This window comes from Pleurodeles waltl, chromosome 1_1 (assembly GCF_031143425.1).
Source record: "Pleurodeles waltl isolate 20211129_DDA chromosome 1_1, aPleWal1.hap1.20221129, whole genome shotgun sequence".
In the NCBI taxonomy this organism is placed as follows: domain Eukaryota; kingdom Metazoa; phylum Chordata; class Amphibia; order Caudata; family Salamandridae; genus Pleurodeles; species Pleurodeles waltl.
In genome coordinates, this window is record NC_090436.1 from 394,785,403 (window position 1) to 394,807,527 (window position 22,125).

A 22,125-nucleotide genomic window follows, 5' to 3' on the forward strand; every position below is an offset into this window, starting at 1 on the left:
GATGAAGCACTCTGGGCACAAAGCCCCCTCCAGAACCAGTGGAGTATCACATCCACTACCTCTGTCCTTGGCAGGATGAAGCACTCTGGGCACAAAGCCCCCTCAAGAACCATTGGAGACTGTTATCCACTTGAGAGACTGTGGCTTTGCACTCCCCAGGATGGAACAGTGGGCAACCCACCCACTGTAGAGACTTGAGAGACTGTGGCTTTGCACTCCCCAGGAGGGAACAGTGGGCAAACCACCCACTGTAGAGACTTGAGAGACTGTGGCTTTGCACTCCCCAGGATGGAACAGTGGGCATGTGGCCCCCTCGTGGATTTGGCGTTGTGCACTCAACCGGCTGAGGTGCCCCCCCTTTCCCCTGAGGTGCCTGTTTTATTGCTATCTGATGGCCCTGCAGTGTTCTCTCCGTCATTTCGGGGATTGAGTGTGGGCCCAGTGCTCCACGGACTTCAATGGAGCACTACCTGGACTACTAATCTTGGTGTATATTTTGTTTATAGTGTATATATTTTTTTTTGTGTACTGGAGTTTAATATATTACAATGGTTTCACTCATTTCCTTTTGTCTTTGCATTCTTCTGGGGGGTTTGGGGGTGTAACTGTAATGTATCATGCTGTATTAGTGTGTGTGTTGTAGTGGGTGAGGGTGGGGGTGGGGGAGTTGCGTGTGTGTGTCCCTGTTTTTTCCACCCTCCCCTCCCCTGTGTCGTAGGTGCAGTACTCACCGTGGTCTTCACCGCCGGCGTTCGTGCTCCTGGTAGAGGAGCAAGAAGATAAGGGCTGGCAGGATGTGGAGTTCGGGTTCCATGGCGTCCGGATTCCTCGTGGGGTGTGTAGAGGTGAGCGTTTTCCCTTCGAAGTCCTGTTTCCGACGTATTTTGTCTGCGGTGAATCCGCACCGGAAAAGGTGGTGGATTGGTAGGTTGTGATACTGTGGGCGGTACATTGTCCTCTGCCTGTCTATTGGCGGTGACCGCCAAGCTGTTTGTTTGTACCACCGTGGCGGTCGGGGTGTTAAAGTGGCTGTCTATGTTGGCGGTTTCCGCCACGGTCGTAATTCAATTTTTTTTTTACCGCGGTCCTGTTGGCTGTCTTACCGCCGCTTTAACACCGACCGCCAGGGTTGTAATGATCACCTAAGTGTTTTAAATGCAGGAAATTGGGCATTTTGCAAGAGTGTATAGGATGATTAGCGAACACAAATTCAAAAAGGCAGTGAATACAGTAAAGGAAAACGGAATGTCGGAGAGTAGTACTAGTGAAGAAGAATTGGAAGTTTTGGCTGTGGAAGATTGAACCACGGTGGTGTGCACTCAGCATGGACACTGGACCAAGGAATATAATCCACCAGAGTGTATTATTGAGGTGAACGGGAAACAAACACACATGTGGGCGGACTCATGTTCACCATTTACCCTAACTGATGAACAAGAATGGGGAAATTTGAGAAACAACAAATCGGCTCCGACAACTTGGATTCCCCTTTCCTTGTCATGTTACCTACCATCACTCTCACCCATTCGCCCTTCTCATATACCTTTTGTTTCCTTATGATCTTACTGTTGTGTCTCGATACATATTGCTGTTGATACGTCTTTACCCTTTTTCTGACCTGCTCATGATTAACCACTATTTCCTTATGTCTTCCCATCCATGCCGGCACGGCTATAGTTCATGGCTTCCTCCCCTTCAATAATAAAAATGGAGCCTCGCCTGTCACACTATGTGGTGTTGTTCTGTAATTCCATAGCATATCCCTAATTTGAGACTTCCACGAGACGTTGTTGTATAAAGCTAGTTGCAAATTCTCTCCCAATACTCAATTAAATCTCTCGATCATGCCATTCCCTCTAGGGTGGTAAACCGGTGTCCTACAATGTTTAATTCCCCATTTCTTGAGGAAACTCCTAAATTCACCTGAAGTGAATTGTGGTCCATTGTCACTGACCATTTCACCTGGACATCCTTCCCTTCTAAATATTTCTTCACAAAATGTAATTACATTACTTGGTTTCACTTCCCTCACAAATGCCACCTCAGGCCACTTTGAGTAATAGTCCATCATGACTATGGCAAACCTCTCCTGGCAACCCAAATATTCAAACGGCCCACATATATCAATAGCTACCCGCTCCCATGCTCTCTCCAGTATTTCTTGCGAACTAATCTTCGTTTCCGATAACACATGCGACTTGTCACTACACGTGCACGCAATGCAATTCCTTACATATCTTTCCACATATTTGTCCATACCCAGCCACCAGTAATCTGCACAAACCTTTTTTTTCATTGCAGACATGCCCCCATGCCCTTCATGCATAAACTTTAACACTCCGGGCAGTTTTTCCACCAAAGATCATTGTTTTAACATGTGCACACTTCACAAGTAGTTTCTAGTGATTTCTCTAAATTCTAGCTCTTCTAATTTACCTGTTAGATTATGATCTATTTTAAGTATATTATTTTTTCCTTCTTCTCTCTTCTTTTCCTTTAGAAGGGGTGGGGGAAGAGTGTAGTATGACATAGTAAGTTGAGTTCACTGCTTTCTGTATATACATTCCTTTTATGTTTATCACTGTTGCATTGATTATATTATACATTTAGAATATCGAATGCGTTGGGGATGCTCTCCTTACAGCATCAGTCGAACTATATCTGTGGAGGTTACCAGAGAATCTTCTCCTCCTTGCACTGTCGTGGGTTTTACTCAGTTCGAAAACTGTACTGGCCGGCGCGTTATCAGAAGAACACCTAAGCACCAAAAGTATGTACAGGCTAATTAATAAACGTCGGCGTTTATTTCGTTAACCTGAGCATAATAGGCGGGTTGAGCATGTTCACTAAGCTCCTAAACACGTTTTCCTGCTTCCGTAGCAAGCCACACATTGGCGGCTTTAAACAGTAGTCCACGCACAGAGGCGGCATGGCGCATATACGGAAGCCATATTAGTGCCAGGCAGATGATCATCGCCTACTTATTCCTTATGATGAGAACAACCTTTTGCCTGCCTTTAAGATGGCGGCCGTAGTGACGCTGCCACGCCCATGCCCAGACTCCTGTGCGCGGTGAGGTACTTTCGATATTCCACGTTTTGTTCACTCATTTTCCTATACGGCAATACGGTCAGCTTCTTCAAACTACACAGAAATGGCAGACCCGCGCGTCAGACAGATTAAGATCAAGACCGGTGTAGTAAAACGGTGAGTGTCTGGCTAGTGAGCCATTGAAGCCGCTTGCCATCCCCATGCCCTACCCCAGGCTGAGTCACTCAGGGCTGAGGGATCATGGCCTGGACCCTCTTCCTCTGCAGCAATGTCATACTGCAGGATATCGCCGCACCCCATCACTTAGTAGAGTTGCGTGAAGGTGGGCACCACCTCCTGCAGGCGTGCCACAAACATCGCTAGTATCCCGAGGCCCATTCATCGGCAGGAGCTGCAGGGCAGGCAGGCAGGCAGATAGTTCCTATCAGCCTCATTGGTAAGACGAAGGACCTAGTATTGCTAGCCACGATAAAGTGTTTTCCACCCCACTATTTATCCTGGGGAGCGAGGGGCGCTTTCATGACCAGCAAATGCTTGGAAGTGCTCGTCCACTTGCGCTCAGGGAAGGCGACTACTGTGCTCCATAAGTGTCCAGTTAAGGACACCATCAAACGAACACTGTCCTTCGGTCAGGGCGTGGCTGTAAGTGCAAAGTGGAAGTGCAATTATGCTTTGAAGGTGCGCTGGTACAAGACACTCAGACCAACAGCAACTTTAAAAAACAAAACAAAAAAAAAACAGTGCTCTAGTCTGATGGCACGGCCACACCCTCGACTACCCGCTTGTGGCATCCCCAACCGTAGCCTCCGAAGCAAAGCATGGTAGAATGGAAGATGAGCTGTGTTAACATGGGGTGCCAATAGAGGTGCATGGATGTTTTCGTGGAGATGTTGTGTGTAGGAAGAGCATGACATGAACCATGAGGGCAGAAAATGTGATCTGATTGTGTCGCCTTTGGTATGTCACTATATCTAGAGCTGCTTGTGTGGCGAAGGAGATGCTTAAGTGGCAACGGTGGAAGCCCTGCCGTAGTGCCCAGGAAGTCGTGCAGTTGCAGCTGGCATGTGTGGGATAAAGTTGATTGTGATGCTTAAAGGCCAGAGACGTGCACCCGCTGTCCAGTGGTATGCACGATGCACTTAATCCTGCCAACGTTGACAGAGGTTTAAGTGACATACCGCACACCTTTCATACATACCTCAAATATGAGTGGCATTCTAAATGTATTGTAATAGTATTTTTATATCGCTTACTACCCCTGACGAGGCGTCAAAGTGCTTGTTGGTGAGTAGCACGCTACTCCCGAACCCAAAAGGAATTAGTGCTGCTTTAGTATAGGGCAGGGTTCTGCAAAGTCGGTCCTGGAGAGCCGGGACCATGCCAGATTTTTAGCATATCCACATTTAGAAACACGATGTTTGAGAATTCTAAATTTTTCTAAATGTGGATATGCTAAAAATCTGGCATGGACCCGGCTCTCCAGAACCGGCTTTGCAGAACCCTGGTATAGGGAAATATGAGTACAGTTTTAGTATTATTATGAGTTAATTTGAGCCGTGGATATGTGAGTTTTTTTTAGTTGGATTGACTGGGGTGGAGGAAGGAAGAATCCAGAAGTGTTAATTGGGAGTTTATAGTAATAGGATTTAGGCTCGGGATGAGTAAAGGGGGGATGGAGGAGGGAAGAGTCTGTGGTAAGGGTTAGGGAGATCATAGTAGCAGGTGGGGTTTTGGATGAGTTAAAGGTGAGATAAATGAGGGAGAATTTAGTAAGGTTGTTTGGGAGATCATGGTAGTAAACTGAGGTTTGGGTGAGTTAGATGTGGAAGAGGAGGGTAGAGCTCAGGCAGGGTTATTTAGGAGATGAAAGTAGTAGAATGGATTTTGGAATGAGTGAGAGTGGGAATGGAAGATAGATTGATAGAGACATGACATATGGTGATGGGTAGACAAAGTAAATCTTACAAGAGAGTAAAAATCTAATATTGTTTATTTATAATTTGATATATATATATATACACATTTTTGATCATTATTTTTATTTATTCTTTATGATTAATATATATATTTTTAGATTTATTTATAATTTAAAATTTATTTATAGATTTTATTTTATTTTTATTTTATTTTTTTCTCGAGTACAGTAAGTCTAGAGTAATAAATAGACATGTAAGTGCATAGTAAGGTAATATATGTCCAAGGAATATAATAATGGGTATAATATGAGAAGAAAAGTAGTATTGTATAAACACAGACTTTCAAGATTTGTAATATTTGAAGTTAATTAATAAGTTTACTTTTCTAACATTTATTTATCTTTACTCAATTTTTGAACAGCCAAATACCTATGATGATAAACATTTGATCAGTGTGATATAAAATGAGAGCAGGGATTCATAAGTATCTATTATAACAACTTATCTAGGAGCTATGCAATGACCTATGAACATGTTATGCATAGAATAACATATATATATATATATATATATATATATATATATATATATATGTACACACATATATGTACATACATATACATATTTAAACTGTGAGTAAATATACATTAAACAGGTTTAAAGAGTATGTGTGTAGTTTACTGTCATGACATAGTAGCGATATATATTTTCTAAAGAGCTATATATATCTAGAATAGAATATACACATAATCAGATAACAAATATTTATCAACACAGGCATATGCAGTACATAGCTATTTGAATGGTGGTTATGAAGGAAAGAGCCAACTCTTGAGTAGTCTTCTGAAGACAAGATAGTTATCTGTGGATCTTATATTTGGGGGTAATGAATTCCATAGTTTGTCTGCTTGAACGAAGAAGGATGTACCACCTATAGTTTTTTTCTTGTATGTGGTGTTCTAAGGCGGGGTGCGAATCTTGAGCGGAGGTTTCTTTGTTGAATGTATTTGGTTATTTTGTTTCTGATAAAAAGCGGTACTGTTCCATGTACATCTTCTATACCGATGTTCCCTCTTACCACACACAAGCAAGCTCACTTTTGACACTGCAAACTGGTGCAGTCACACTGACTCGTTACACAGGAAGGAGAAGTAGGGGGGGCAACAAATCCGTAGGACGGAATGAAGTCTCCTGAACTATACCATAACATCATACAAGTCCGCGAACTGCAAGAAAGCTGGTCAGCTAGAAAGCAAGACCTAAGTTAATACCAGCAAGTGCTTTTTGTTGTGCCTAGCTATAGTTCTGCACTCCCCAATCAAACTACTGTATAGAAAGCTAGAAGCAGACTAGCAAGGTTTGACGTATGACACTCGTCATATGCCTGCTTTTAAAACAAGGTTGTCCCGATAAGATCTGTTTTCCAGGAGCAGTCTGAGTTGTCATCCGTTTAAAGATTTTGCACAACGTGCCTCGATCCAATTGTACGCTAAGTCTGACTGGGGTTGGGGGGACCACTAAAAATCATGGATGCTGTATTGCTGTTGCAATGTGTACTCACTGCTTTAGCTTCCAGTCAAAGCAGCAATGCACTACAAATGCTGATGCATTCTAGATAACTGCTTTCCTGGATCAGACCCCACATTTTAGGATGAAAATAATTGCACCTTCCTGATGCAGGTCTACGTCCCGCCTTCTCTCCTCCATGTAAGCTGTATTATTTAGCATGCAAGATCTGGTGGTGCCTAGGGGGCTGGACTGCATAAAGTACACTCTGACATTTCTTGCATGTGAAATTTCTGTTCTTTAAATTTAAAATAAACTTAAACCGGTCATTTTTTAATCCCACCTTTTACTGCACCAGTGTAAATCACCTTAAGATTCCGTCCAATAAATAGCACGCTATGCAAGTCTACTGGCACACTATTTAAACAGCGGCAAATAAGTACATCTCAGTATACCAGTGACCTGAATCCTGCATTAGATTCCAGCTTGTAAATCCTTAGTTTTAGAATATAACAAGTCATAAAATCATTCTAAGGAAGCGCTTGTAAATTTTGAAAAACTTTCATGTGACCATAGGTTGTCGCTGAATCTTTAAAATGAGAGGACGTCAGTCCCAGAAGCCAATCAGTTATATGGCTTGTGTCCCTATTCTTGCATTTGTCTCGCCCAGGGGTATTTGGTCTCGCCATGTCGCGATTCCACTGCACACTTAGGGGACTCATTTTTTTTCTATTCTGCACTCTATGGGAGTGCACATATATCATTGCCCTTCTACCATTTTCCTCTTCATTATCCTGCACACTTGTCTATCATTTTCTAATAAACCCATTCCAAGAGCGAAGAAGACTTGTGCGTTTGCATGCCACTTGTAAGTTTCAAGAACTGTTGGCTTTGCCAGTGAATATTGTCTTTGTTTTAATACAAGCAGTTTCTCTTCCTGACATACCTCCAGCACAGACACGACCACTAGAGGACACCCTTTCATGTCTGATTAGCATGCTTGTCACGAAGGGCTGAGGCAAAAGTTTTAGTATCCTGTATAGTTAACACCACTGGTGTTTATTTTTTCCATTTGTGATGATGGACCCAGTTTTTTCCCTATGTGAACTAGCAATGTTGGTCCACCTATCTGTGGTGAAATTGTATACATTATGGTTGAGTTTAAGGTGCATTCCAGTTCTAGCAATAGCATATTTTATATATCTGCTTAGTAGACCAGAGGCTACTCTTACTTTTTAAGGCATACTAAATGTGTGCTCCCTTTCACACTTACTCATTGATGTCTTACATATATGGTAATTTTTCTACCCACAGAGTGCCCAATGTAGCAACGCATCTGGAATCTGCTATTTCCTTCAGAAAATTATTTCTTCCCAAGTACATTGTTCAAGTCAAAACTACTGTACTTTGCAAATGTCCAAGAACTGAGAAAGGCTGAAGTAAGACATCTCTAAACAGTTTATGGGCAGTGTCCAGGAAAATAGCATGCTCAAATTTTTTTAATGCATCATTCCAAAATTCATAGTTTCAGAAAAAACAAGGATTTGCAATGCAATGGGTCTTGCATTTGCTTGAGTTAGAGCTATTAGCATTGTAAATTCCTAACTGGCCTTTTCTTGCCACACAATTTGAAAATGAAAAGTAAAACAGTTTCACATAAGTGAGCCTACGGCCGCCATGAGCGTGGAGGAAACACAAAAGGAAAAAGAAGTTAGCTTGCAGTCAAACGTATTGGCAAAAGTGCAATTAGCCACTGAAAAGGGGCCGATGTCAAAGGTGGTAACCAAACCGCCCCAAGGAGGGACAAACGTAAAGCATTTACCAATGATGATAAAGGATTTTTTAACGACAAGCCCATGAACGAGCGATAGTGATGGGCGTGGTTAAAAGCCCAAACAGATAACACATCGGAAAAGCAGCGCTTGCGCACTGCTATGCTCAACCTAAAAATAGCTATGAAGGAGCCTTCTGCTTAAATGGACCCGGATTCTACACAAGTACTAAAGATTATCCTACTGGACAATTCAAGAGTAGACAGCAAAGAAGAGTCTGTACACACAGATTTCTGCATGTTCGAAGGGCCACTGAACTTATGCTGCATTACAAGACCAAATCATGTGACAACGTTGGTTAAATTATGCAGCTAGAAAATAAATTATGTGGCATAATGTGCCACATGCTTTAGCAATGTGTCTAACACACTATAATACTGTTTGGGAAAATGTTTCCCTTTATTAGTACCAATTTAGACTTTGCATAGTGCCTAATATTACACAGAACCACGAACAACGCTTATTTTGTTTTTGACCCACCTGAGTTTAAAAACCCCCCCACAAATTATGGAGCATATGGATTGTTCCAGTGCAAAATTTCCACAAGTGGATGGAAAATTAGGCAGAAGTGCATAAATCTAATGGCTTTGCTTGTACCACATTAAATTCAGTTAGCGGTATTGTCTGACAACTTTAGTGAACCGTTGCCACTGTTATCCACATAAATGCTGTTGATCCTTTCTTTTGTAGTGCCCCATGCTCTGAGAATGCAGAGAAAGATGATCACCGTGGCTGCTAGTCAATGGGTAAACTTATTTCTCACCACACTGCTGTTTGGCAGCAGTGATGCCAACAGTAGAGCAGACACTGCCTCAAGTGTGCTGTATTCCAGTCTTCTTTACTCAACAATGAGAAGGTGTAACAAGACAATTGCAAGCTGTTTCAAATCCAATGGCGCCACAACCTTGAGCTTTTCCACTGCTATCATTGCTGTAGCAACATTCAGTAAAACAACTTGCTGCCATAATTTCGACAGAAAAATCACAATAGGCATCTATAGTTTCAGGTACATGGAAGATTAATGTTCATTATTTTTAAAGCTTTTTTCTAAATTAACCCTAAAGGCGGGCTGCATCAAGATAGCTTAAATGGGAAGAGACCTTGTGTCTAAAAATTTAAACTCTGAGGAGGAAATATTCACAGTGAATCTTAAGATATTAATATCAAATTTATAGCACATCGATGCTAAAGTCATTCAAGGAAAAATATTACAGCTGCATTCGCAAGGCGTGAGACTAAAATCATCGGGCAACCTTAGGAGCATCTCCATGCTTCGAGTCCCGGGAATAAACAGCATCATGCCACACATCGAAATTCGAACATACAGGTGGTACAGTTATATTCACCTTCATCAACCATGTGAAAAATACATAGGCGATACAAGCAACAGGTAGAGGAAATCTGAATGTAGAAGCAGGTCGGAGATGAGATATTCAAGTAAGAAAAGCATAGTTGCTGTTGTATCAAAAAGGCTATAATCTAGCAGTACTTGAAACCCAGACCAGAAAACAAAAAAAATAAAACTGCTACAGCGCGAACTCTCAGCAATATTAAAGCAGTTTCCCACACAGATCTACAAAAATAACGCACACATGCGTAGCACAATCTCTCAGCTTACAAATATAATAGCAACAGCCCCTAGACACCTGGGTTTTGAAGGAGAGCAAAGTTGCAGCTCATGCCCAGATATAGAGTACTGGCCGGCAAGATGGCCGATGAGACGCACTAGAAGAGTGCTCTCGGCTCCGACATCTCAATCCTTGACTATCCTGCCACCCCAGGCCCCCGCGGACCCGCCGAAATGGTCGGCGGAGACTTCGGGATGGGGATGGGGGCGTGAGGAGCAGAAAGAAGCACCGTAATCGTGCCGAAAGGAAGCGCATGCAGAGAGCGCCTGACCCTAAGATGGCAGGTGAGATCACAGCCGTGAACCGGGCCGACAGCTGCATGAACGCAGCGCTAGAGCAGTGGAACTTGGGGGAAGGCGGCCCCGGCGAAAAGATCACCTGCGGTGAGGAGTTGGACGCAACTTCTGCGCCGCGTCTCCCTCTCCCCTAGCCAGAGCGAGTAGAGCTAGCTTTGGGCCCTCCCCAGGCCTGGAGACCTACAACGGAGGCCTGGAGACAGTAGGTAGGCTTCTTAAGGAAAGACATGCTCATGCAAGACATGCCCATGCTGGGACCGAGGTGGAGCTCAGGCGAAGGATGAAAACACAGAAAACGAGCCGCGGCGCCACACTCATGGTGAGTGCCTGACTCTAACATGGCGGCTGCGATCGGATCTGCGAGCTGGGCTGGCGTTATTTAGTGCCCTGGACCTGCCCTGTGTGTCCTGGGTCAGAGTGGCCCCGGCAGGGTTGGCTGCTGGGGTGACCAGTTTTGGTCCTCATTTCCTTAACTCCCCCCACCAGTATACAAGTAACCGAGGGGCAGCAGTTGACACTGAAGAGGGACTAGTGTGTGAGCACCGGCAGGCAGCCATCTTACCACTATAGAGGTAACCGAGAGGCAGCAGCGGACACTGAAGAGGGACTAGTGTCGGAGCACCGGCAGGGGGCCATCTTATCACTGCAGAGGCAACCGAGAGACCACACCGGACACTGAAGAAGGACTACTGTGTGAGCACCGGCAGGCGGCCATTTTACTAGTATAGAAGTAACCGAGGGGCAGCAGTTGACACTGAAGAGGGACTAGTGTGTGAGCACCGGCAGGCGGCCATCTTACCACTGCAGAGGCAACCGAGAGGCAGTACCGGACACTGAAGAGGGACTAGTGTTAGGGCACCGGCAGGCGGCCATTTTACTAGTATAGAAGTAACCGAGGGGCAGCAGTTGACACTGAAGAGGGACTAGTGTGTGAGCACCGGCAGGCGGCCATCTTACCACTGCAGAGGCAACCGAGAGGCAGCACCGGACACTGAAGAGGGACTAGTGTCAGGGCACTGGCAGGCAGCCATCTTACCACTACAGCTGCATTGGCAGCAGCCCCGTCATTCTGGACACAGGGCATTTGAGCCCCTTTGAGTTGACCAGGGGGTCCTGGTGGTTTGCAGGGCGCCAGGCCCCATTGTGTTTTTATGGTGCTAGGAAATGTATTTCTTGTAGTTTGATTTTCAGTCCCTGTTCTGGCTACCTCTAAATTGTGTTTTATGATTTTGAGGTTGTCTTGCATACTTTGGGTTATGCTAGTGAAATTATGTTCCACCCTGTGCTTTTTGCCCATAATGTTGGTGATACTTAGGAGGTAAGTGTCTAATATTAGACTGTTGAGATTTTGGGCGTACAATGCGTTTGATACCTATTGTGATGCTGTGCTTTATGTGTTTTTTATCTCAGGATGATAAGTACAGTGATTTTCCTCTTACACCACTCCATCTTCAGTCCTATCTTGTTGAATCAGCCCTGTTCTGAAGTAACAACCTATCCCTAATCGCCTCACTTTCCTGTCTCCACAATAACTCAGGTTCCTTCACCCGACGTCTGGATTTTGTGCCCCCTTCTTGCCCTCATACTTCTCACCACCACCGTCCTAGTAACACCCTTCCCTTTTCCCCACCACCCTCCTCCGCCACAATTTCCCAATATGGCCACCGTTCGAATTAAGTCTGGAATTAATTGCTACAAAATCATCTACCCTTCTAACCTTACTATAGCATGCAGCAAAACATTTCAAGCATAACACCATTGAATGTTTCCCCGATTCCCTTTTTGTCGATCAGTTTTACAATGGTCGGTATGGGGGGCTCAAAAACGATCTAATTTTTTTCACGCAAAACATACCCTCTTGGTCTACCAGCTTTTACAATTCCTTTAACGTCACCTCCTCCTCCTCTATCCCTCATGGGAAACAGCTAAAAATGTCCCCCTCTGCGGGTTTTAACGGCTCCCTCACTATCTCACTTTATAACAACGGTACTGTTATGATCCAAGCCAAAGACACCTGTCTCTCTCTCTCTTTGACCGCCTCTTCCCTTCCCTACTCCCCTCCCCTGCGACCGGGCTATCCCTTGACTCTCCATCTAGCTCCACCAATTACTCCCTTTCTCCTCCCTTGACCCCCCCACTCTCCAATAGGCTGCACCCTGGGGTGGCACAGGTCGACCCTCTTCTCTCCCCTCGGACCTCCCCTCCCATTCTTCCCCCCTCACAGTTTGCCCCTCCCCTCTTCACTTCAGCCTTCCCTCTAGCTAACACGCTCCTCGTCCATTCTGCTCCGTCCCGGCACTCCATTCTCATCTCCTCCCCCCTATCCCTTCCGGCCACCCCCCTCCTTAAATCACCCCTCCTCCAGCCCTCTCCCCTTGTCTATGTTCCCTACGTTCCCCTTGTTCCCTCCTCCTCTCTGCTTTTCCGCCCACTCCTCCCCTCACTATGTACCCCGATTTCCCCACAAATACATTCCATCTCTCTCCCTCCCCACTCTCCTCCAGCAATGCTGTGCTACCCCCTTTCCTCCCCTGGCAACCCCTTCCCTCCCTCGGACCGAGCAGAATCACTTCCTTTCTTCAACTTCCCTTTCTCCCAATCCCCCCCACTCTGCCTGATACCCGCTCCCTCACAGCCACCTCACTTAGCTACCAGGACCTATCTAACCCCCTCCCTTCCCTTCCTTCCAAACCTCCCTAATCCCTATGACTCCTCACACTCCTCCCCTCTCCTACCGCCCCACTCCTCTCCTATCGCCCCCTAATTCTGCCCTTAATTCCTATCCTTCTTGCAACGCCAATAACGACAACTCTCCTCTCACCCCTGGCGCACCAACTCCGGCTCTCATCCAAAACCTTTCCCCACCTCTGAACCCTATACCCTTTCTCCCCTCCCGTTCCCCCACCTATCCCTGCCGTACACTGCCTAGTGCACCCCCTCCTGTTTCCATCGAGCCACCCAACATGCCGTGCTCTTCCGTACTCTCTCAGGAAAATAAGCTAGGCTCTCTAATCACCGCCATCTCCCAACTTGAAGCTACCATTTTAGTTTTAAGCTCCAAGATCTCGACTTTTTCACACACCTCAATTCCTTTGGCAAACACTCACCCTTCCACGAGATGCACCTCACCCCCACACCCCATTATAGCTAAGCATAGCCTGTCGTCTGCAAATCCACACAAGCACTCGATCGCCACCCTTCCCTCACTTCCACTGCCTAGTAACCCTGTTATCTACACTATTCCGATCATCTCCTCTGTCAGAACCACTCGCCCACCTAAACCCTCCCGAGCGCCCTCATATAAGTACAATATCCCTATCACCCCTCATAGCCCAAGTGCCCCCGTCACCAAAACAGTTGCGTCAGAGCTGCGCTGTTTGCTCCACAACTGCAGATCTGCAATAAAACACAAACTTGAAATCTCCGATACCATCAACTTGCACAATATTGACATGCTCTTCCTCACAGAGACCTGGTTCAACGATACCTCTCACTCTATGTTTGATCTCCTTGTACCCACAGGCTATTCTATACTTAGAAATGACAGAATTGACAAAGTTGGGGGAGGTGTTGCAGTCATCTTTAGAAACTCCCTTCAACTTAAGGCTCTTCCTAACAGCTCCTTCCACACTTTTGAATGCCTATCTCTTGAGCTTCAATTGCACCACCGCTCACCTCTCAGACTCCATGCTATTTACCACCCGCCTGGTAGCAGCCCTTCGTTTATGGAGGAACTCACGGACTACATCAGCGACCAATATACGCAAAGTGACAATCCGATCTTCGTGGGTGACTTCAATGTCCACTGGGGCTCGCCTCAAGACACCTATGCGAATTTGCTGGCCACCTTCCTCTCTGCAAACGATCTTATCCAACACTGCACAGAATCAACACACTCTAAAGCCTCAATCCTGGACCTTGTTATTTCTAAAGCAGGCTTGCTGACTATCGCTACCCCTATTCATGTAGACTGGTCGGACCACCTCCTCATCCCATTCTCTCTTCACCTATCACACTCTATAACTCTTGGCCAGCCTAAGAGGGCTACTTCCTGGTTCCGTGACACTAAAAATATTGACCTCAGTACCCTCTGTGATTCTGCTTTGCTATCACTTCCAAGGCTAGACCCGGACCTAGATGTTAACAAACTCACCTCCCAATGCCTCACAGTCCTTGCAGTCGAAATCAATAATGTCGCTCCTCTCCAAAGCAAAAAGAAAAGGCCCACTCCCTCAGCACCTTGGTTCAACAAATCCCTCTATGAAGAAAGGAAGTTCCTAAGAGCCCTTGAGAAACAATGGAGACAAGCGCCCTCCACTGAAAATTTGGCCACGCTTCGTTCAGCAAGATCCAAGTACCACAAGCTCATCTTCCTTGGAAAAGCGTCACACTACAAATCCCTCCTTGACTCAGCCAAAAATAGACCCAAAAAATTATTCGACCTCATCAAGAACCCAAACAGCTCCCCCAACCTCCAAATTGGAAGATTTCACAAAGAAAGCAGCGGAATTCGCTGTATTCTTTGACGAAAAGGTAAAATCACTTGTAGATCAGGTCATTCATCCTGCCCCTACAGAGGAGCGCAAATCCTTAACCATTTGGCAAAACTTTGACCCCATCTCTGACGATGCTCTCCTTAATTGCATCCTCGATACAAAGCCCTCTAACCATTCTCTTGACCCCATCCCTAGTGCCATTGCCATTGACTTCTATACTAATTCTCTTTCCTATTGGACCACTTTGGTCAACCTCTCCCTCAGTCAAGGCTCCCTTCCTGTTTCCTTCAAAACTGGGCAGGTCACCCCTCTGCTTAAAAAACCCACCGCTGATGCGAACGACCTCAACAACTACCGTCCCATCACTAACCTACCCTTTCTGGCGAAAATCACAGAAAAATGTGTAGCGAAACAACTCTCTCGCCATATAAAGGAAAATGATCTTCTTGACAATTTCCAGTCCGGCTTCATTCAAAACTGCAGCACTGAAACAGCCCTGCTGCTAGTGATTGATGACGCGCTGCGGATACTCGATTCAGGGGAGTCTTGTCTTCTAATTCTTCTTGACCTTTCTGCAGCCTTTGACACTGTCAATCACAACACTCTCCTTAACACTCTTCAACAGAGTATGGGCATGGAGGGCACTGTGCTCAAATGGTTTGCCTCCTTCCTCTCTGATAGATCCCAAATGATCAAAATAGCGAACAGTCTTTCAGCTCCTTTAGCGGTCAGTCAAGGTGTTCCTCAAGGCTCCATACTTGCACACACACTGTTCAATCTCTATTTAGAACCGTTGGGAAATCTCCTGAGTAAATCCGGGATCCACTTTCATCTATATGCGGATGACACTCAGATCTACCTTAAGGTGTCCTCCACTCACGATCTCTCCTTCCTTAGCTCTACTCTCGACTCCATTCAAAACTGGATGTTAACTCATCAACTGATCCTGAATCCCGCCAAAACAGAATTCCTCCTCCTCTCCTCCTCACTTTCTCATCCCCCAGTGCAATCATGGATGGATCAGATCAATCTAATGAACAATCAGCCCATCATTGTCGAGAGCGCAAAATCCCTTGGTGTCATACTCGACAAAAAACTCAATCTACTCTCCCACATCGACTCCATTGCAAAGTCTGCTCGACACCAACTGCGCCTTCTTTGGGGGATTCGTCGCTTCTTCCCGGAGCACGACCTTAAAACCCTGGTCCAATCGCTGGTTCTCTCCAGATTGGACTACTGCAATTCTCTTCTTACTGGCCTTCCCAAATCCCACCTTTCCCCCCTGAAGTCTATTCTCCATTCAGCAGCTCGTTTCATATATGGGGCCAAAAGAAGCGACCACATCACACCCATTTTATCCACCCTCCGTTGGCTTCCCATAGAGGCAAGATCTATCTACAAAACTGCATGTATCACCCACAAAGCCTTGCACTCCTCCTCCCCTCGCTACCTGATGAATAAACTGAAACTCTCTGGGGGCTCCAGACCATCACGTAATGCAGGAAAGTTATTGCTTGAACCTCCCATTTTCAAGAAGGAAAGATCGATGGCCCAATCCTTTTCAGGCAACGCGGTGAGAATCTGGAACTCACTTCCGCCTCAGCTTCGGACCACCACCTCTTCCCAGGCCTTCAAAACTGACCTCAAAGCTCTCCTCCTTCAAAGACACTTCCAAATTTAATTCAAGCCCTCTGTTTTCTGAAGGAAATCCTTCCATTATAGCAAATTCTGTTCTCCATGCCTATAGAAGTGCCTTCCCAGGGTGTTTTTGTGTTTTGAGTGTCTGCCATTTAGTGCAGTATTATACCTCTACCTGTATTTTGTACTCTTTTGTAACATGCACACGGCACCTTTCCTTTTACAACGTATCATTTGCTACCTCTTATATCTTGTTTGCTTTTGATACATGCACAACGGCCACCACTGCCTCATGTAACGTAACTATTGTTTTAGTGTTTTGAGTGTCTACCATTTATTGCAATTTTTTTCTACCTCTACTCGTACTTTATTTGCTCTTGTAACCTGCACACGTCACTTTTTCCTTTCGTAACGTATCGTTTGCTACCTCGTGTATTTTTTGCTCTTGATACTTGCACAATTATCACTATTGCCTCATGTAATGTAACGTTTGTTTTTGTAACAGGCTCACTTGTAATTCTTCTCCTCTTGTATCTTTACTTTGCCTATTGTGAAGCGCTCTGACACCTTCGGGTAAAGTCCGCGCTATATAAAAACGCATTAAATAAATAAAAAATAAAAAAAATAAAAAAATACACAATGTAAAATCAATATAGCCAGGAAACTCTTATGCTCAATAAGAACACCACAGAATTTAGTTTACCCTAAAATACACGACAAAACAGGAGGAGCCATAAGCCCAGCGCTGTAAGAGAAAACCTGTAAGTTGCCACAAAACTCTGAAGTACTAAATTTAGACAGACCTGGCAGCCCTTAAAATGAACCGAGCCTATGTTGTAAAAGTAGAACAAACATTGTAACAGCTAAACCCCTCTTATACATAATAGTACAAATATAACAAGAGCATCAAGCCCCTGTGTCCAGAAATTATGCCAAAAAAGCAGCAACCGCACCAACACCTGCCATATTCTTAAACTACTGGTTTCATAGTAATAATCTAGAAAAAACTATAAATGGAAGACTACGGAAGAAAGTAAAGGCGCGTCGTCTAAACATTGTCCAGCCTTAGAACAAAAGCTCCCATTTTGAAAAATGATTTGGGCTCAGAATCTAGTTGGAAAATGAATAACTACGGTGCAGCCATATTTACAAAAAAATGTCTGTTTAGACCAGATGTCTTCAAACTGGGGGGCCTCAAGTGGTCCGGGGGGGGGGTGGGGGGGTGGGAGTGGCAGACTGGCTAAAAGAAGCATTATACAGATAACTGGCCTTTGTTTTAAGTAAAAGCATGTTATTGCATCATTTTTAAAAGCTTAACAGTACTTAACTGCAATGTTTAAATAGGTCAAGACATATTTAAACATTCCCTTCTTTATAAAATAATTGTGAAAAATTCTGAAGGGGGGCCTAATGATTTTTATTTTTCAATTGGGGTGGGGCGCCTCATTAAAAAGTTTGGAGACCACTGGTTTAGACCATTTCTATTTGAACCTTTGATTCAGCTGTGGTCGGCTTATTCACGTAAGCATGCATAGCAAAGCCATGTTTTAAATTTCAATATTTGCGTAATTAAATCAGGTTAGGTAATGTCTTTAGTCACCTTGCACCTAGAAGTGACTCATGTGACCTTGTGAGCAATATAATTAGCTGAGTGTATGCAATTAACTGGCCGAAAAATTAAGCAAAGTCAAACTTCCAACCAAGAATATTCTACTTGGGTGCATAATGTTTCCTTTTGTGTTAGGGTACATGCTGCAAAGCCATTCTGCATCCGATTCTCGTTGTTACGCGACACGTTTGCATTAAGGGTGTTGATGCGAACATCTGGTATTGTCATCAAATATTTAACATTTTAAAGGGATTTCGAAGGGTAGTCAGACTCATTCTGATAACATGAAAACTGAAACATATGCCTGGGCTTTTCCTGATAGAGGCAGATTTTTTTTTCTTTTCTTCCCGCACACTCGTTGCAAGGTTATCGTGAACATTTACGGAACATGCCTAAGTTTCCACTTCCCCCACACTCGGCTCGTGCTCGGACGTCGGTTAACAGGAGCTTTATAAGTCTACGAATAAAAATGACAAAAAAATGCTACATGTGCCGTGCAACGGAAAACCTTTTGCAGTGAATAACTGGTCAGTGTTTAGCTGCCAACTGCTGCATTCAGGTGTTAAGCGAGGACTAAAGAGGTAAAACATTTGCAAGACAGAATTAATGTGCGTTTAAATGGCAATATAGTGAAATACTGCAGCATAATGTGCTGCCCAGGTCCCATCATTTGCCTTCTCTTGTTCCGTAGTTAATTGGTCCTCATCTGTTGCATAATTCCAGTGTTCTCGTTATTAATTATTTTGATCTATAATCCTTTTGGGTATACTATTTCAAACAGTCTTGGTTATTAAGATCTGCAGAGGACTAAAAATATTGAACCACATCATGCTCAAAACCTGCTCCACTAAATATAAACGAGTAAGGAGAAGGAATAATATTGAAAGGTGAGGAATAATCTCCCAAAAAAAAAGGTTGAAGAGCTTTTACCTGTTGTCCCACCACTACATTTATATGGTCTCGAATAATCTCTTTCACACCTATGCTTGCACACTGATACATCAACAATTAACACAGCCTGTTAGCCCACCACAGTGTTCATTACATAAATGTAACACACGGTGGTCTTCCTTTACCGACAAGTTGCAAGACAACTTAACAGTCCATGCTCCCGACGTATCGCTGTTCCAGAGTTGGGTGCTAGTAGCACACAGGAAAACCGTGATATTTAGAATCATTATAGGAATTTGAGTTGTTTAGTTTGCCAAAAATCATTGGAGTTGGACAGCCAGGTTTCCAAAAGTCTCTGGAAAGGAAGATGGCACTTCCACACGCCCAAATACATTCTAACGACAACTGCTACAAGCTCACATTTTTCCCCCACACGAGGTCTTAATTTTTTTACGATTTTTGTATGTCACAAACTCTTAACTTTCAAATCTCCATCACAGTAATTTTTGAATGTCGCAAACTCTGACTTTTAAATCTCCTTCACAGTTCATGTTCTTGTGCCTTAACTTTCTTTGATTAACGTGCCAACTTTGTTTCATGTCTTTTTTTTTTTTTTTTTTTTTTTTTCATGCAATCAATGTTTTTTTAAACCAATCCTACTGAAAGGCCTCTGCCCTAGATCCACTCATAGTATTCCTTCCTTACTTCTCAGAACATAAAACAGTGCAGCCTGCCATTGAATGTGGCGGGGAGACGTATGCCCACATTTCCCTCATTAGTGAATCCACTGACAATTGGCAAAAATCAAACAAACACAACCGCATACTAGTATGTTCACTCAAGAATGGGGATACTGCAAAATGCATATTCTGTGCTCAATGCCTGCATTCTGCAAAACGAAATGCTGCAACTTTGAGACAAATTTCACTCCATTGTCTGTTAAAATTACTTTGGGTATCTCTTTTCTAGAATGGACCTTTTTCTAGCAACATCACCACACACTTAGTATCAGGTGTCTGCAAATTTGACCTCAATCCACTTTGAGAAATAATCAATGACTGATGCAGGAAAACAATGATTTTTGGTGGCCCATCGGGAAATTACACTAGGACCATAGGGCCTTTTCTATATGTCAACCCCTGACTGCAATTGTACTTTTGTTCCAAAAGTGTGAACTACTATAGTTTATGCATCATAGACCACCAACATGTTTCCCCCATCTTCTTTTTGCACATCATGCCCTTGCGTCCAACATGTTCTAAGTCACTTAGCTTGCTTTGTGCAGTACTAGGTGGCATCATTTTTTTACCTCTCACTGACGCACGCCCACCTCCACAGGCAACTGTGGTGTTATTTTTACAGATGCTTGCAATCTAAATCCAAACACTTGTCTGTAAGCCACCCTTATCTCACTTCAATATCACTGTCATTTGTTTCTACTCCTTCATCACACTCCTTTCAGCATTCAATCTGCCTTTTCATTTTTTGATCCAGCAATGTGTTCTGCTTCATAACTGTATGGCACCAGTTTAATACAGAGGCATGACAGTATTACAGTATTTCATTTGAGGGAACATTTGGGCTACCCAGCGTAAAAATAGATGGCCTTTGGTCCATCTCAATGATGGATTTCATGCCCCAAAATATATGTTTTAAACTTGAGGAAGTTACCCTCTAATATTCAGTGACTAAATATTGTTTTGCTGTTGGTCTTACCTATATGATGAAAAGGACACCATTTTCATACAACACTTCTCTCTCTTTCTGAGAAATTACTGACCCATATGCATGTTTATCTGCATCAGCTGTGATGCTAATCCACATCCATATGGTACAAAAATGGGAGCTTTACTCAGTTATTCTCTCTAGTCGAACAAATATCTTCATTGTGTTTGTGTTATTACACACACTTTGTCCTTCTCTTTAAGCAGCCTGATAAGAGGTTTGGCTAAGAGGGGAAATGAGAATCAAACTTTGAGTAAAGCTTGCGCAGGCCTAGGAAAGATAACACTTGATCTTTGTTGGTGCTGGCACTCCTGCTACCTGTTTTTAGCAACCCCTACCTCTGATTTATCCCTTGCATTGACATTACTTGTCCTAGATACTCCATATTGTGCGAGCTATGCCTGAATATGTATGCCTTTGGCAGCACTGTTGGAGCAGATTACATTGGTAAATGGTTCCAACGCCAGGGCAAAAACCAAGGGTTCAGTGGACAACCTGTTGGATGCCTCTTCATATCCTTAACATCGCTGTTGTGTTTTGGGTATAGCTTTGAAACCCATCATGTTATGTCTACTCCAAATTCCATGCATTTCAGCATTACCATCGGGTATTTCCACCTAACAGTGTTGATGTCCTTCTACAAGCCCACTGCTATCTTAGTTGGCTGTGGGGCCTCCACCTTTGTAGTTTCTAGGACATGGAAAAAGAGTCTTCCTGTTGGGTATGTACTGTGGCCTGGAACCGCATAGGTCTAGGCCGGGTGTATGAGCGGGTGCAAGTGTTGCAAAATGTCTCACGCTACCACTTTACTCAATTAAATGTAGTCAGTGACCGGCAATAAAAGGGAACTATAAAAGGTCATATTTGTAAGCCCCCTTCCTGATTTGGCATGGAGGCAATCAGACCTTCTTTGGTCGTTGCTAGCTGGAAAGTCTTTTGAATAGCTGTCAAATATAAGCCCATCAGTGGTGGCGCTAATAAGCCTTTCTGTCTCTTGTAGAATTCAGCTAGCAATTCATCTGATTCTGGTGGTTATATCAAGCCTGCACCTTTTATTTCTTGGAGCTCTAGAAGGACATCCAGTCCTGTCTGAGTGCTGAAGGCAAGCTCTCTAAAGTCATCCGCCATAGTTTTTGTGTTCATTCCTCAGTATCTTTTAATGGTTATGCAACTCCTTTCGAGCGATCTTGAAATTCTCAGGTTATTTCCCATTATTTCTGCCTCTGTTATGAATGCTCATTATGGGCGTACTCCCTTCAGTTGATTTGGTTAAGCTCACAAACAGATTGCCTTACCTCCCTCAGTGTTTTCTTATTTTTTTCTTCGTCTATTCCCTAAAATCTAAACATTTCAGTCTCTCCATGACCTGGGCATACTTTCTTTCACTTTCGTTATTCCATCTTGCCTGTCCTCATTACTGTGTACTACAGACTTGAATGATTTCAGTTAACTCTTGAGTGCTCCTTTCTCCTGGTGTAGTTCTTTTCATATTTCTGTACAAGGTTCTTACGACCATAAATTACTCCCACTCAGCTAT

General features: G+C 44.0%; 1 protein-coding gene across 1 annotated transcript in view; it reads left to right on the forward strand.

Moving 5' to 3' along the window:
* The first annotated feature begins 3,049 nt into the window (after positions 1-3,049).
* Positions 3,050-22,125, forward strand: part of TBCA (tubulin folding cofactor A) — a 381,863-nt gene continuing 362,787 nt past the window's right edge. The window contains exon 1 of the mRNA XM_069223407.1: positions 3,050-3,207. Within this exon, the coding sequence (XP_069079508.1) occupies positions 3,155-3,207 (53 nt within the window). The 5' untranslated portion in view covers positions 3,050-3,154. The remainder of the gene's footprint in view (positions 3,208-22,125) is intronic.